At 36.0% G+C, this 17,693-nt stretch overlaps 1 protein-coding gene and 1 long non-coding RNA gene across 5 annotated transcripts in view; one reads left to right on the forward strand and one right to left on the reverse strand.

Moving 5' to 3' along the window:
• Nucleotides 1-17,693, reverse strand: part of C6 (complement C6) — a 59,124-nt gene that overhangs the window by 37,830 nt on the left and 3,601 nt on the right. For all 4 annotated transcript variants that reach the window (XM_023515025.1, XM_012807059.2, XM_023515023.1 and 1 more), the window contains 4 exons: nt 16,312-16,474; nt 14,818-14,974; nt 12,593-12,737; nt 5,974-6,115 (listed from right to left, as the gene is read on the reverse strand). In XM_023515025.1, coding sequence (XP_023370793.1) covers nt 5,974-6,115; nt 12,593-12,737; nt 14,818-14,974; nt 16,312-16,454 — 587 coding nt within the window. In that variant the 5' untranslated portion in view covers nt 16,455-16,474. The remainder of the gene's footprint in view (nt 1-5,973; nt 6,116-12,592; nt 12,738-14,817; nt 14,975-16,311; nt 16,475-17,693) is intronic.
• Nucleotides 16,918-17,693, forward strand: part of LOC111726383 — a 79,553-nt gene continuing 78,777 nt past the window's right edge. Inside the window, exon 1 of the long non-coding RNA XR_002774167.1 lies at nt 16,918-17,096. This is a non-coding gene — a long non-coding RNA (uncharacterized LOC111726383). The remainder of the gene's footprint in view (nt 17,097-17,693) is intronic.

Genomic DNA, 17,693 nt, shown 5'->3' on the forward strand with positions numbered 1-17,693 from the left:
ATAACCTTGTTTTCAATAGGACACATAATAAAGCCCTACAGAATATCATTGGAAAAGTCTATGCAGAAGGAATGGCGTTGTTACTCCTCCCCACCTTCTGATCCATATGAACACTCATCCATTGTGACCATGATGGGGGGTCCCAGGGGACTCTTAACAATCCACCGCTTACAGTTCTGCTTCTTGTACTTCTATGGTGCTGACTCACAAGATAAAATATACCTAAAAGTTACTACCATTACCAAAAGACGCAACATTGGGTTTCATGACCACCACACAGATCTAAGAAAAGACAAATAGACTCATTCATTTGAGAGGGCTTCAAGAAAGAGTGCAAGAGTTTCATAATCTGCTGCTAGACATTTGGATTTAAAATAGAAAATACTATTAACTATTCAAGCACTTGTTCTAACCAACTGACCCAATATTTTTTTATCAAACAAGAGAAAAGATAGCTTAAAAGTTGTAAAATGATGTTAGAACATTAAAAAGAAATTAATAGCCAATATAAATATTTGTGAATTCTCTACCAAATAATTGCATTAATGGAAAACTATATATACGTACATGTACACACAGACACATTTTATACGTTCCTGAAATTGTGTCCTCACTTGAAAATGGAGATAATGATTGCTTCTTTAGTGTTAACTACAGGAATTAATAGTGATTGGTAGAGGATTGGCATGTCTTTTAAGAGGAAACAGAATGCATTAGTCCTCTCAATTTGCCACTAGTGAAAAGTGTATCTTAATTTCATTAGAAGAGTTGCATACTACATTCAAGAGTGACTGCTTGCAGGATAGAGGAGTAACAGATGAAAATCAACAGATAGAAATACAGTAGCAATGAACAATCTGAAAATAAACTTAAGAAAATAATTCCATCTATAATAGCATCTAAAGGAATAAAATCCTAAGGCATTTATTTAACAAAAAAAACAATACTTTTGGGCAGCAACTGTGGCTCAAAGGTGTAAAGCGCTGGCCCCCATATGCTGAGGGTGGTGTGTTCTTACCCTACCCTGGCCAAAAACTGCCAACAAACAAACAAACAAACAATACTTTTATTCTAAAATGTATAAGCAACTGTTAAAACATTAAATAAGATCTCAGTAAATTGAAAGACATTCCATATTCATGTTTATACAGTTTATAAATAGTTGATACTATTAATATAGTGATACTTAATGAATTGATCTATAGATTCAAAATAATCATTATCAATACTCCCAAGTGCTGATTGTCAAGCTGATCCTAAAATTCATGTGGAAACACAAAACACCCAGAATAGTCAATTTTCATAATGAAGGACAAAGCTGGAGAAATTGCACTTCTTGATCTAAACTTAATTCAAAGCCAAAGTAATCAAGACCGTGTGCTACTGGCAGGAGGATGGATATAGAAGACAATGCAACAGAACTGAGCTCAGAAACGAATCCATAAAACTATGGTCAACTGATTTCCAACAAAGGTGCCAAAACAATTCAATAGGGGAAAACAGTCTCCCTCTCTTTTTAGTTTTTATTTTTAATAAATAGTACTGTAAGAACTTGATGTTCATGTTCAAATGAATGAAATTGGACCCCTTTCTCACATGATACAAAAAATTAACAAAATTAGATTATTGAGAGGTAAAACCATAGAATTCTTAGAAGAAAACATAAGACTAAATCTTTGTGATTAAAGGGTTAGGCAAAATCTTCTTAGACGTAACACCAAAAGCACATGAAACCAAAGAAGAAATAACTGTATTGAACTTCATCAGAATTAAAAACTCTTGTAGTTTAGAGGACACCATCAAGAAAGTGAAAAGACAAATAGGAGAAAATATTTGTAAATTATAAATTGAATAAGGAATTTAGACCCAGAATATATTAAGAACTTTTAGAAGTAAAGAACAGAAAACAAAAAACTTAATTAAAAAATGGGCAAAGAATCTGAATATATGAATAGATATTTCTCCAAATAAGATATACAAATGATTAATAAGCATATGAGAAGATGCTTAGTATTATTAATCATCAAAGAAACACAAATTAAACCCAAAATGAGATACCTTATTTCATGCCCACTAAGATAGCATTAACCAAAAACATGGACAAAATGTATTGGTGAAGATGTGAAGAAAGTAATTTTTCAATCATACGTAACTGGTAGGAATATAAAATGGTAGGGCCACTTTAAGAAATAGTTGGGAATTTTTCAAAAATTAAACATAGAATTAACACCTGAAATTACATTCCTAGGTATGTAAACAAGAGAATTTAAATCCATTTGAATCCATGCAGCTGTCTTCCTAAATGTCCGTAGTAGCGTTACTCATAACAGCCAAGGTAGGAACAAATCAAATGACCATCGACAAATGAATAGGTCATTAAAGGGAATGAAGTACTAACATATATTTCATATGGATGGACTTTAAAATTAAGTCTTTAATTGAAAAACTTTCTTTAATTGAAACATGAGTTACATATTTTATAAGTACATAGTGATGCTTCAGTATAATGAATGTATAGTGATAAAATGAGGGTAATTGGCATATCCATCAGCTCAAACATTTATCACTTATATATGTTGGAAACATTCAAAATCTTCTTTTATAACTATTTAAAGATACATAACAAATTATCATTAGCTATAGTTACCCTACAATGACTCTTATCTAGCTGTAATTTTTGTTTTTTAACCAATGTCTCTCTATCCATCCCCTTCCCTGTTTCTTATAACCACTATTTTCATCTTATGATATCATTTTTTGTATCTTCCAAATATGAGTAAGAACATATAGTATTTGTTTTTCTGGTCCTGGCTTACTTCACTTAATATAACGTCCTCCAGAGTTATCCATGTTCCTTATATGGCAGGATTTCATTCTTTTTCATGGCTGAACAGCATTCTTTTTGTGTATTTATGCCTTATTTTCTTTATTCATCTATCTGCTGATGAACCCTTAGGATGATTCCATATCTTAGCTATTGTAAATAGTGCTACAATAAATGCTGAGATGCCTGGGGCCAGGAGGTGGGTAGAAAGGGAAAAGAAATGGAGTCTGACCTCTCATATGCACAGAGGTTTCATTTTGGAGATGTGGAAAATGTTCTAAAATTATAGTGCAGTAATAGTTACGTAAGTCTGTAACTAAACCGAAAACAATTGAATTGGCAAATCTTATGGCTTGTAAATTTTATCTCAGTGAAGCTGTTTTCAAACAGCAGTGGTTCCTGTGGGTTCTCTTAGATGCAGATTACACTCCCAGATCTGCAAGAACAGTTTGAGGCTAGTTTTCATCCACATTTCTATCAATGGGCATTTGAGAGAGGAAGTAGGAGGAGCTAGTCTGGGTAGAACTTTCCAAACTACCTAACAGGACAAACACAGACGTTTAAGGTTCATTAATTTTCATTTTCTAAGAGTGATCAATGAAAAAAAAAAGAATTCTTGACCTTATACTGCCATATTTTATGTATTTATATTTGTCACAAATAAGAAAGGGCTTGAATAAAATGGCTCCCAATCCTGAGAATCTACAAAAGTGACAGCCGTTTGCAGAGAGCCTGAAGATGGATATTATGGGTGAGTTTCCAACAGGGCAGGCCTGGGAAATCTTTTAGGTGCTGAGCAACTGGGCAGCTCTATTCTTTCCTCTCCCTTCTGAGATGTTTACATTGACTTTAAATATGTTGGTGCTTCAAATACACTATTACCCTTAATACTTTAGGCTTCTAAAGTGTTTTTTATCTGATTTGGTTTGTGTGTCATATTTTGTAACATTTTGAATTTAACTAAAAATCTGTAAATTAAAAAAATATATATGTGTGCATGCAAGCGTGCATATGTATAGGTGTATATACAGATGCTTTGGCTGAACATGAGGAAAAACAGTGCTGCTATTGCCTGATTCTTGCTTCATGTTTAGGACCTATTGGCTCACACTCCTTGTTCAATTTTTTTCAAGGAGAAGGAGAAATACCATTTAAATAGAGGAAAGGACACTCTGGAAACTATTTATTTGTGGGAAGAAATAAGATGGGGAGCAGAGTATAGAGAAGAGACAGCGATTAGAAAGCCAGCAGGTTGGAGAGAGATTACAAGGAGAAACTCTCAAAAATCTCAGTCCCCGGGGAGGTAAGGAAAGGACTGCCTGTCCCCAGCTAGCAGGTTTTGCTCATTTCTGAGAATCCTTGGGACAACCGTTCTGGTTGGCAGAGGGCCACACAGTCCTTCTGCCAAAGTACACATAGCATGTGGTCCTCCCCATCTGTAACTCTAGAGTCTAGACCAAATGAACAAGAGGTGAGTTTGTAATGTCACTTTTCATCAATCAGAACATTAAAAATGTGATTATCAGTAGGGGTGTTTGGCTGATGTTTTCTTCCAGGGAAAGGAAGAGAAGGAAACCATTTCTGCACATTGGTGAGAACACAATGTTGAAGCACTCTCACTGAAATCATCCCCAATTAGGAGCTCTTAGGATAAGACCTCAAATCATTGGTAGTCGTCCAATGTATGGATAAGGAAACTGAGGCCCAGAAATGTTCAATAACTTGTCTGTGATGTAGTGATTTAATGCCAAGCTATGTCTAGAACCCAGCTTCTCTGACTTTTAGAGTAAATAACTCATCTGTTTCACTGGTGTCCTTGAGTTTGGTTCAATGGCTTTTGGGTTTTATTCAAAATCAAATGAGGTTGTATTTAAAACTGTGACTGTTTGTCTTTCATGCCTCGAGGTTTCATATGATGCAATTCTGGCAGCATAGATTTTTAAAAAGTCCAATATTAAGCAAGAGAAGCAGATGGGAAGCTATCTGCCTTCTGGCCAAACATTGAAGTGAAGTTTCTTTTTCGTGGGAATGCTAGGGCACAGGAGATTATCTTTAGTGATTTCTCTTATTCTTCCAGCTAAAGCTTACTGTAGTTCTGTCTTCACTGCCTTTTCTTCCATTTTCTAAAGTATTTTAAGCCATTGGCTTAGTCTGATGAATTTAGAACCCCTTGGTCAACTCCCCATGCCCTCATAGCCAGATATTCCTGAAATAGGAACATTAGAATTTCTGAGGACTGTTCAAAGATAGGACTGCATGGTGTGTGAAGATTTCTTCCAGGGTGTTCTTATCTTTAAGATTTGTGTTGTCCTCAATCAGCATGAAATGGAAATAAACTGGATTTTGAAGTTTGGGTTTAAATCCTGGTTTCACCATGTACTACTTGGTAGACCTGAACAAGTTCTTTAAAATTTCTGAGAATCAGGAAAGTTGGTAAGTTGTAACCAGATAGTAATATAGGTCTGACCTTCTGCCTTTAAACACTATGGACCTACCCATACATTATATAATCATGAGAGAGGATTCCCTAGCTATGTTCACTTCTCCTCTTACTCTTTTACTATTTTCAACAATAATACTGTTTATTAGCCCCACCCTCTTTTTTTATATGTTCATCTAACTCCTTTCCTTTTATTGACCCTGGGCTTGTTTTTGTATGCCAGAAGATGGGTTTTGTTTCTGTAGTGTTCTAACTTTTAAGACACCCATAAGCATCCTCTTCTAATATCTTTTTTTCCCTCAATTTCCTCTCAACATTTCTGAGTAGCTATTCATCCATTCAAGATCTAGCTCCAGATATCCACCCTTGCACCTCCCAGCTTGTCTGGCTTCCCACCAGTCTGCCGTGATCCATTCCAGAGCTTTCTGAGGGATGTCTGAAAAATAAAACTAGCAATGTTTATGAAGGGTCCAAAACATCACCTAACGTAAAGTAAAGGTGACAATGCCAACTTTTATTCTTACAGTGAGGACTGTGCGCTCAGGCTGCCTAGACATGATAGCCAAGTATCTGAGGCAGGGCTGGCAGGAGTAGTAAGAAGTTAATGAGGAAGACGGACAATGATGTGTCTTGTTGCTTCACTGGTGTTTCTAACTCATTTGTTTTGAGACACCTTTTCTCCCCCAAATGATAAAAAGATGTTACATACCCAGCGCCCATCAGCTGTACACTAGGGATGGGATTATACTGCCGCGGACACACTGCCTTTGGCCTTCCACAACCCCTTTCATCTGAATTGTCTCCACAGTCATTTTCCCCATTGCATTCTAACTTTCTGGCAATGCATCGGCCTAGTCAAGAAAAGCAAACAACAACATTGCAACAAACTTTCCTTTTTGAAAATACCTTTTAAAATATAAATCCTTTAAATTTCAAAGACAAGTTGAGGGCAAATTTTCATTATTTTGGATGAAGATTTAGGAACATATTAGGTATGGAAATGAAGTAATAAAATAATATTTTTCAATTTTTTTCAAGATTACAATAGTTATCATAGAATTATTCATTTGTCATTGGGTTTATTATCTTCAACAAGAGAAATAATTCTAGAATTCCATTCTTGTTATAGTGAGCTGGCTATAGAGATCAGTTTCTGTAAAAGAAAATGAACAGTAGGTTCATAATTTTATTTTGATCTGGGATGAGAGGCTCAAAGTTACTGTTATTTATTTACCAAAAAAAAAAAAATCCCTATAATTTTACACATACACACACAGGTGTACCTGCACATACACATCTAGAGATTCCACGGCAACATGCTGAATCTCTAAAATTTTATGTTGAGTGAAAGAAGTCGCACACATAAGAGTAATCCTATGTGACAACTTCATATGACATTAGAGAATAAGGAGAGGGCATTAATTACAAAGAAGAAGGAGGGAGCTTTTTGGGTTCATAAGAATTTTCTGTATCTTGATTTGGGGTTCTTTACATAGTTGTATAATTTGTGAAAGCTAAATTGCATTCTTAGGATCTGTACGTTTTATTATATACAATTATGTTACTATATCTACTTACTATAATTTTTATTAAATATATTTACTATGTACTTTATTATGTCTAATTACTGTATATAGTTGATTTACTATGTACAATTTAGTAAATTTAGTATATGTAATTATTTTGGGGACAACTTAGGGGCTTAGGTACTACAATATTAGATAGCAAGTTGAGTGTGGGTGGTACCTGTGGCTCAGTGAGTAGGGCGCCGGCCCCATGTACAGAGAGTCATGGGCAACAACAACAACAAAATGAAGATAGCAAGTTGAGTGAATTTAGAAAGTCATATAAACTCCACATACTAAAATAATTCTCTTCCCTTTTTGACTTACTGAATTTCATAAGGATTCTTGGAATCAGTGTATAGCTATAGACTACAGATATTGGAAACCTTTATGTGAAGTGAGAGGCCCCCCTCTCCTGCTCCTCAATTTCTTCCCTTTGTTCAGGGATGTTGGCATCTGTGCCATCAAGTGTATGTCAGACTCACAATGATTAAATGTTTCCCTCAAGTTATCTGGTTGTCTATTTCAGGTTGTGCTCAGCATCTTACTACAATTATATATGACTGCTTAAAATGTTTGGTGAAACTGGATATTTTATTGAATTAATTTTACTAATAAAGGGTTACTGAGAAAGCACTTAGTTTCAATTCTTTTGGTTAATTATCTTCATTTAGCCAGGCTTAGTTGCTCATTCCTATAATCCTGGCACTTTGGGGGGCTGAGGTGGGTGAATTCCTTGAGATCAGGCATTTGAGACTAGCCTGAGCAAGAGTGAGACTTCATCTCTACTAAGAAAGAAAGAAAGAAAGAGTAGAAGGGTATTATGGTGGGTGCCTATGGTCCCTGCTACTTGGGAAGCTGAGGCAAGAGGATCACTTGAGCCCAAGAGTTTGAGTTTGCTGTGAGCTATGACGCTATCACATTCTACCTAGGGCACAGAGTGAGACTCAAAAAAAAAAAAAATCTTTGATGAAGACAGATAAATGGATAACAAACATTTGAAAAAGTGCTTGTGGTCCCTGATCTTTAGAGAAATGCAAATCAAAACCACTATGATATTACCACCTAACCCCAGTGAGAATAGCCTGTCGTGACTGCATAAATGATCACGCCAGACACAGATTAACAGTACACGCTGCAAGAGGTGAGGCTAACCATAGGTGCAGGATAGCACTGAGTACTTCTCACACAGTCCTTTTATTGAGAAGATAGATAATGGGTGGAAAGATTACTAAGCAAAGATATGCAGTGGCTGTGTGCTCAGGGAAATCATCTCATAGGTGCCAAGAGAGTATGTACTCAAGGAAATGATTTTCAAGGGTGGCAAGGGAAATGATCTCTAAAAATACTACATGCAATTTTTCTCCACTAATTCTTCAAAGAACTGCCATAAAATGCTTAATGTTTAACATCAGCTTTACTACTATAGGACTGAGCTTTGCTCCTCCAGGATTACTGAGTGACTTGGTGACTTGCCTTCCAAGTCACAAAAGATTTCCAGGCTTGCCAGGAGAATGTCTTGTTCTCAGTAATTCCTCAGATGAGTTATGATATTGGTGACTGTTATAGTAAGTATGATGTTTAATCCTCTATAATAGCCCACATCCCAAAGCCTTGAAGCTGAAGATGCTGGTGTGGATGTGGAGAGAAGGGAATACTTTGATGCTGCTGGTGGGACTACAAACTAATACAACATTTTTGCAAGGATTTTTTGAGTATCCTCAAAGAACTCAAATTAGATCTTCCAATTGATACTGCAATCCCATTACTAGGCATCTACCTGATAGATAAAAAATCATTTTATCACAAAGATATGTGCACTAGACTATTTATCTCAACCCAATTACAACTGCCAAAATGTAGAAAACATCTAAATGCCCACAAGCCCAGGAATGGATTAATAAGCTACGTATATGTATATGTATACGATGGAATACTATTCAGCCATTAAAAAAGATGGAGACTTTACATCTTTTGTATTAACCTGGATATATTGGAACACATTCTTCTTAGTAAAGTAACACAGGAATGGAGAAGGAAGACTCTAATGTACTCAATTCTAATATTAAGCCAGTCGATGATCTAACATCGCACAAGTGAAAAACCCAAATCGATTCAAGGTGAGGGGCAGGGGAATGAGGGAGCAGGGAGAGGGGAGAAGAGAGAGGTATGGGGGTTATGGTGTATGGCACACCTCTTGGGGGTGGGACACAACTATAAAAGGGACTTTATCTAACAAATGCAAACAGTGTAACCTAATTCTTTGTACCCTCAATGAACCTAAAACAATAAAAAGGGAAAAAGAAAAAAAACTTCACTTAGAAGGTAGAGAGCAGTGAAAATAATTCTTTTTCTTTGATTATTCAAGATCTTGTATCGTGTCTGAACTGCCACTTTAAAGAATTATAACTATCAGTGCTGTAATCATACAAGACTGAAAATATAATATAGGTAGACTTGAATTTCTGTCAACTCCAAGATATAAGTTGAAAGATGCTCTTTTTATTTATTTTTTATTTTTTTAAGATGCTCTTTTTAAAGAGTGAATCTATAGTTTCTGTTTCTTGTTTTCATGGTAGAACACAATGGGCATTTTAGTTTGAAACAGAGAACTTTTTTATTAAAGGGGAACCTATATATATTGTAATTTAAAAAAGTTTGAATCTAGCATCAATGAATTTAAGCAACAGCTAATTTTTTTATATGGTTACATTAGAAAACCACATTTTATTAGATAGAGGTAAGGATATATGTTCAGGGTACAGTTCATATTAACCTAGCTTTGTGAGCAAGGTACTGGAAATGAGAGACTACAAGGAATTCTATCCTTTTGATACTTGTAGGCATATTAGGGATGGCCTCTTAGCAAGGGCTGGGGTGAAGGGAAGAGAATATATCTTGAGTAATGTTTAAGAATACATGACAGGAGTGATATAGGCCTGATAGGATATGGCTGAGAATGATTCTAGGCTGTAAAAACTCAGTGCACTAGGAACTACAAGGGGAGAGAGACTGGAAGCCAGGAACAACAAAGAAAGAATGGGAAAATTAAGGGCACTTTGAATATTGCAGGATTTGGGGAAGTCAGCATGCTTTAGCCAACACATGCACATAGACGCATACTGGGAGCTTTATAATCACCTAGAAATTACATATATTTTTCCTGTCTACTTGAAGTGATTTGTGTTACTGCCATGACATTATTTTCATAATCAGCTGAAAATTTTGTGGTCTCTTAAAATTAGGACTTTGAAAGACGTGTTAGCACAATGCATGGGAATCAGTCTCACTGGTAATTCTCAAAATCCATGTATACCTTAACACATTTGGTCTTGGGGGACTCTTGGGAGACTCTAGACAACATTCAGAGGGAGGAAAGGGAGGAAGGCGAGTCTTTTTGGAATCGATAGTTCCAGTATTGAGGGCTAAACATCCTGAGTCAGTTGATCATTCAACCTTTTATTCTCATTGAAAGTAGCAATTAGTGGATGTTTTTATGAGAGCACAGTAGTATGTCATCTTCCAAAGAATGTTTAACAAACAAAGTTCACATCATGACCCAGTCAAAATGGATGCCAATTACATCTTTGCTGGGGATTTATCAATCAGTGGTTGTTTCACAGAAAGATTTAGGAATTCTGGTTTCAGGGAAGCAGGGAAAGGGTTACTCAGGGTGCACAGGGCGGGAGCTGCTTACTAACTATTACAGACACGTGTTCATAATTCAGTTTTTAAAAATATAGGTGGCTATAGACATAACTGTTGATGAGCTGGAGATCAGCTGGGCTTACACTGCTAACTTTTCTAAAACCATTCATTATAAATCAGTGACTCATGGAAGTATCTCAAGCTTTCTCAAACTTGGATTTTGAGTCTAAACATAACTCTTTTATTTTTTTTATTTTTTGAGACAGAGCCTCAAGCTGTCCCCCTGGGTAGAGTGCTGTGGCATCACAGCTCACAGCAACCTCCAACTCCTGGGCTCAAGCAAGTCTACTGCCTCAGCCTCCCAAGTAGCTGGGACCACAGGTGCCCATCACAATGCCTAGCTATTTTTTGGTTGCAGCCATCATTGTTGTTTGGCGGGCCCGGGCTGGGGATTCGAACCTGCCACCTTAGGTGTATGTGGCTGGCGCCTTAGCCACTTGAGCCACAGGTGCTGAGCCATCTTTTAAAGTTTGTTGTAGGTTTGCCATCTACTGAATAAAGAAGTCCTTCTTGATTATTTGTTATAAAAAACATCTTTCAAGCTTCAAACTGTTATACTTCAGCTATAAATCTTGATTTTAGCATTGTAAATGTAACCCTTAGGTCTGTGTTGTCCTCAGCCATTGTCATCAAGATTTTTTACATACTTCCTCTTTTGACAATTTGTGATGTGATATGAATATATAGGCACAATGTATATTTCCCTACCCGCACCTCATATTCATCTCTCAGGTTTCGGGGGTCGGGGAGCACAGAGGGAAAACCCGGATACCAACACGCCTGTCTGACATTCAGAAAAAGTTGGCCAGGATGAAGGAAGGAAGCAAAGAGTTAAGAGAGGAAAATGTAAATTCTGAAGTCTTGAGTTAATTTTGTATGGAATTTGAAATCTGCTATTTAGTTATAATACTTTACTTTTAAGTATATCCCAGAGTACACAGAGAGGATGTGGATTTTATTTATATGAAATTTAATTTTATTTGAAATTTCAGAATGACTAGATAAAGGTTAGTGAACTCTGCCCTAAGGTCTAAAACTAACTTGCCACTATTTTTATAAATAAAATTTTATTAGAACTCAGCCAGGCTCATTTATTTATATATCATCAAGGGCAGCTTTGATGGTACAATGACAGAGTTAAGTGGTTGAAAGATAGACCGTAAGGTCTACGACAGCTAAAATATTTGTTATCTGGATCTTTACTGAAAACCTTGCAGAAATCTGATTTTGACTATTCAAAATGGTGGGCATTGAAAAGCTGCTATAACAATTAACAAGGGAATACAAAAGATTAAGTAATATATTCAAGATTTGATTTATAATATAATGAAATCCAAAAATGAGATTTTGTGCATCTGAGTGAGTATTGCACTTATACAGGTATCATTCAGGTTATATTGCTATCATTTAAATCATTTTTGATCTAGTGTTTTGGAATTAAGCTTGGAGCCAGTCAAACATTTGCTACATCATCTTTGGTCTGCCCCCTGACATAATATCTTCGTATTCTTGACTTAATAAATTATGTTGAAAATCTTTATGTTGAAATCTCTTCATATAGATTTGTGCACATTAGTAGTCAATTTTTAAAAATATCTGCTTCCTCAGCTGGGCAAAGTGGCATGTGCCTATAGCCCCCATTACTTGGGAGGATGAGCTGGGAGGAATACATGAGCCCAAGAGTTCAAGAAGCCCAGCCTGGGCAACATAAAAAACCCCATCTCCAAAACAAAACAAAACAAAATGAAACAAAACATCATGGCCTAACTCTTTTTTCTCCTCTTCCTTTCTCTTCTTCCTGCTTCATAACAGTGTAAGATCTGGATATCACTATTTCATGAGAAAGTGAACCAGGTAAATGGTCAAGATAATGTAACTTAAAGGCTATAATTTCACATCTCAGTACCTCGATAATTGGCAGCATAACACCCCCCTTTCCCATGTTTAAAATGTGATGGGATTTTTCTATCATAGATTTGACTGGTAGTCAATTAGAATAACTTTGATTTAGGCATGTTATTTTTTGTGAAGACAACGTTTTACAAAATATATTACCACTGTCACAGCGGAATTTATTCTTGCAGTCAACCTCTTCAATTTTGCAGAGCTTAGATGGGATGCATGGTTGAAAGGTCACCAGGGGCTCAGTACATGGCTGTCCTCCAAACTGCCTGGGGCGTAAGACAGATCTAACCCTAGACTGAAAGGAAAGAAGAGAAAAACAAATGACTTGAAGGCCAGGTCAAGGCCAAAATATATCAAAGAAAACGACTTCTTAATCATAGAGGTGATTTTTTTTTAATGGTAGTATCTCCTAAATTTTACTAATGATTCTTCCATTCCATTACTGTGTATTCCTAGGGAAGTTACTACCTCTTTAACCCTCAGTTTCCCAACCTGTAATGAGGAGGTGGGGCAAAAATATTTCTAGGCTTCTTTTAACTCTGCAAGCATTTGGTTTTAAATTAAATCAAATGCACAGATGTTTACTGAGAGTCTCCTGAGTGCAGGAGACTAAATTCTTGTACAAAATAACAATAGCCAGCCTATAACACAAAGATAGTGTGAAGTGACAAATGCTAAGGAATTTTGAGATTCTTTTGCATAAGGGGGTCACCCTGGAAACCAATGGTGACAGAGTCTTAACACATTAAAAGATTTGAAATATGAGTAGTAAAATTGGAGAGTCAGGGAAGATTTGAAACATAAGAATTAAAATTAATGACTTTCATGTCAGAAAAGAGCCATTAAGAAAGATGGAGATTTTACCTCCTTCATGTTTACATGGATGAAGCTGGAAAATATTCTTCTTAGCAAAGTATCCCAAGAATGGAAGAAAAAGTATCCAATGTACTCAGCCCTACAATGAAACTAATTTATAACTTTCATAGGAAAGCTATAACCCAATTTTAGCCCAGGAATATGGGGAGAGGGGAGAGGGAGGGAAGGGGAGAGTGGAGGGAGGGTGATTGTTGGGACCATGCCGATGGTTCATCTTATAAGGGTACATGTGAATCTCTCTAAATGAAGAATATAAATATCTTAACACAATAACTAAGAAAAAGACATGAAGGCTATGTTAACCAGTTGGATGAAAGTATTTCAAATTGTATACAGAAACAGTATACTGTACCCCATGATAGTATTAATGTACACTGCTATGATTTAATTTAAAACATTTTTTTAAAAAGAATTAAAATTAATGACTTTCATGTCAGAAAAATTCAAGTTCAAAATATAGCTGCTTTATTAGTCACTGGTTATTCTTGGTCAAATAACTTAACCTATAATATGCTATAACTTCTTCATCTTGAAAATGGGTAGAAAAATCACGGTATGACAGGATGTTTGAGTAATATGAGGCATGTCAGAGGCTTCAGACAGTCCCCTCAGAGAGTACACACTCCACAAATGAGTTTCTTTTCCTTTCCTAATGTGTAAATGTTCAGCAGAGCCCTGACTATGATTCACAATGTCCTTACAGGAGTGAGTATGAGGTGGGTAAATATCACAACTGGGAACAATAAACAAATGAAGGGACTTTCCCCCGGGGAGAGGGAATTTCAAAGAAGGTCAAAGAACCAAGCTTTTGATTCATTTCCCTCACTTCTGCCTGGTTTAAACTTTGGACTAATATCCTAATTTTTTAGTATAGTCTGAGTAGCCTAATATGAAAATTTGAAATCTGAAATGTTCCAAAACCTGAAAGTTTTGAGCACCAACATGATGCCATGAGTGGAAAAGTCTATACATAAGTACTTAACATAAACTTTCTTTCATGTACAAAATTAATAAAAATATTGTGTAAAATTACCTTCGGGCTATGTATATATAAGGAATATAAGAAATGTAAATAAATTTCATGTTTAGACTTGGGTCCCATCCTCAAGATTATATATATGCAAATATTCTAATATCCAATAAAGTCCAAAATCCAAAATACTTTTGATCCCAAGCATTTTGGATAAGAAATATTCAAGCTGTTTTGGGCTTCAGAATTCTCAGAAGGCACAAGCAGTTGAATTCAGAGCTGGTTAAGTACAACAACCAATAATGATGGCAGAATTTCCTCTTGTTGTTCATAGACAATAAAACATGTAAAACTAATTGCCTCCCTCCTCAAAAAAATTCTAAATGGAATTTTTCCTCGGTGGAAGCTGGAAGAGTTGATCTTCAGAAATTGAAGACATTTTAGCATGTTTATTTCGTTGAGCCTGTGTGGGAATCAAAGCCCTCTGTCATGATTCATATTTTCCCAGAAATGCCCATACTTCACTCACCTGTTTCGCAAGGCAAGGGTCACAGTCTGACCATGGTCCATAGTCTCCTAGGAGGCAGTTGATAGGACACGTTTGCCAGTTACATTCTCTGGTCTCCTGCTTGGTGCAAATCTGGTCACAAAAGTTATCCTGGTAGTACTGATCTACGACTATTTGTCTGTAATCATGAGGACAAAGCTGCTTAGAATGAGCGGATTTATTGTGGCTCCGGATCCATGAGAACAAATATCAATGAGCATTAACTACAGTGAATAAAAGGCAAGTTTTCATGGAAAAATCAAGCAAGTTGCCAGTTGGATCCATTTAGAACTCAGAACATAATTTGTGGGACCCAGGGCAAAATAAAAATGGAGGACCTATTTTTCAAAAACTAAATATTTCAAGGTGGTGATGGCAGAAGCATGAAGCCCTTTTAATTGTCAAGTTGTCTCCTGAAAGATGAAAGAAAAGAAAAGAAAAGAAAAGAAAAGAAAAGAAAGAAAAAAAACAAAGAGTTTCTGCAGATTGTTCACAAGATGAAGACATAGTGTGATAAGTACAACTGAGATAGGGCCGAAGATTTGAAGAGAAAGTGATATGAGAGAGACATCTTGAAAAATTCATGTAAACTCTCAGGGTAACAAAATGAAGAGCATTCAGGGGAAATGACATGTGCAAAGATTTGGAGTGGAAGAGGGAATTTTCAGAGGCTAGGGAGGAACTCCTGTGACCAGCTAAGGATGTTGTGCTTTGGCTGGTAGGCAGCAGAGCTCCTGAAGGATTCTAGGAGAGGCCTACTATAAACAAATTTGTTTCATATACCTGGTAGATGGTTTATTGAGGAGGTCAAATGGTGATTTTAATGAGACTCACACTGCATAAATAAAAGTGTTTTTCTAAAACAAGTCTCTAAAAAGTACTTTAATAGTTAAAATAAATATATACTTTTCTTGCCTAAGTCCTGGGACCATCTCTATAGTATTGAAACATCTAACAGATTTGAACAAACCATGGGGGATGCGTGGTGGGAATTGATAAAAAGACTAAATTATTAAATGCTATCAAGTAAGCACAATTCTGTTGCCATTTTGCATGTGCCAACAGTCAGGCTAATAGCTAGATGTGCTGCTTAATTGAGGTCCTGTTAAACTCAGTTTAATGAGTAGGAGATTCTTTGTAATTAGCTTTGTAATTAGCTCACTAACTGTAGGCAAGCAGAGTTATATGCTGATTGAAAAAAAGCTCACATAGTGATTCTAAGTGAGTTAAATAGTTAACTAGAAATATTGCACAGATTCTCTATTAATTTTTTTTATTTCTTTATTTTTATAGAGAGAACAAAAGTAACTTCCTTTCCAATCTCATTTGGAAAATACCTCAAATTCCATCGAAATTTATGAGTTCTTACTTCAAGATATTTTTTCCTTTGCTTACTGTGGCACTACTGATATTGCTGATTCCAACCTTGAGATCTCACAGGGCACAAAAGTTTAAAGTTACATAGCTCACACTCACCTGTGTCTGCTCTGGGTTCCAGAATTGCAGGTTTTGGAGCAGCTGGACCACTGAGTCCATGAGTATCGATCACAGAAGCAGGTGTGGCCCTTGTCAATCAGAGCACTCAGCAGGATGAAATACAAGATGGAATGTCCTGTCATGCCTTGAGAGCCTCCAGGCCCTAAAACAAAATGATATAACATGTAACAAATGCTTCCTGGTAGCAAAACTTTACAAGTCCACAGATTCAAATGTGATTTATAAATACCTGCATTTCTCTGCCTTGAGTCAATTCTTACAAATTCCTATAGTCATGAGTAAAAAACCTATTTTTACAGATTTTTTGGGGGGGTGGTGGAAATTATCATAGTTACAACCCCAAGACCCCTAAGTTACCACTAATAGATAGGTTATAAGACTTCATTCAAAAAATAATTTGAGACATATATTATAATATGCTTCTTAAAACAACTGCTCATTTTTTTATGGAAAGTACCCTGAAATTCATTTTAGTTTATAATACTTTTTCTGAGACTGAAGAAGTTTTGACTGTGTCTCTGGAATCTTTTCTGGTTTTTGTACAGACAAGGGTCTGACTCTTGCTCAAGCTGGTCTTAAACTCCTGGCTTCAAAGCAATCCTCCCACCTCGGCATCCCAGAGTACTAGGATTATATAAGTGTAGGTCACTGTGTCTGGCCCATTCACTGAATTTCTAACAACTCTACTTACTGAGCTCCACCATCCAGACCATAAGAAGGTGGAAAATTTTGACCAGTGCTATGCTATGGATCCTTAAGGCTCTGTGAGTTATTTGCAAAACTATCTCTGTCCCCTTATATTGCCAGTTTGATTGTACTATCCCTAACAAAACATGCAACATAATTAATATCTATTTGTGCATATATGGACAATAATGCTACATTTAATGTAGTAACTTTTATTTTAAAAAGCAAAACCATTCACCCAACTTCTCTGTGTCTCAGCTTCATTATCTTTAAAATGAGAATAATATTTTTTACCTTCCCATAAGGCTTTTGTTAGGATTTTGGTAGGAAGGTTTATATAAAATTCTCAGAATAATCCTTGGCATGGAATCATCACTCAATATTAGCTTTTCAAATTAAAATCACTTTTAAAAGTATTACAAGTTTAATAGCACCCGTTGGTAAATTATTGTCAGAATTAATAGAGCAAGTGACAATTAAAAATCAGTTTTGATATTAAATAAGACTATTCATGTTCAAAATATTTAGAAATAAGGCTCTACTTGCTTTGTCTCTTATAAATAAAATCAGATTCCTGATCACCATATTTGAAATTGCAGTTTCCCCCTAGTGTTTTCTCTCCTCTTTCACAGTTGTATGTTTCCATTCCTTCCTAATATATGCATAATTATTTA

This window comes from Otolemur garnettii, unplaced genomic scaffold (genome assembly GCF_000181295.1).
Source record: "Otolemur garnettii isolate 467f Iridium unplaced genomic scaffold, OtoGar3 scaffold00063, whole genome shotgun sequence".
Lineage (NCBI taxonomy): Eukaryota > Metazoa > Chordata > Mammalia > Primates > Galagidae > Otolemur > Otolemur garnettii.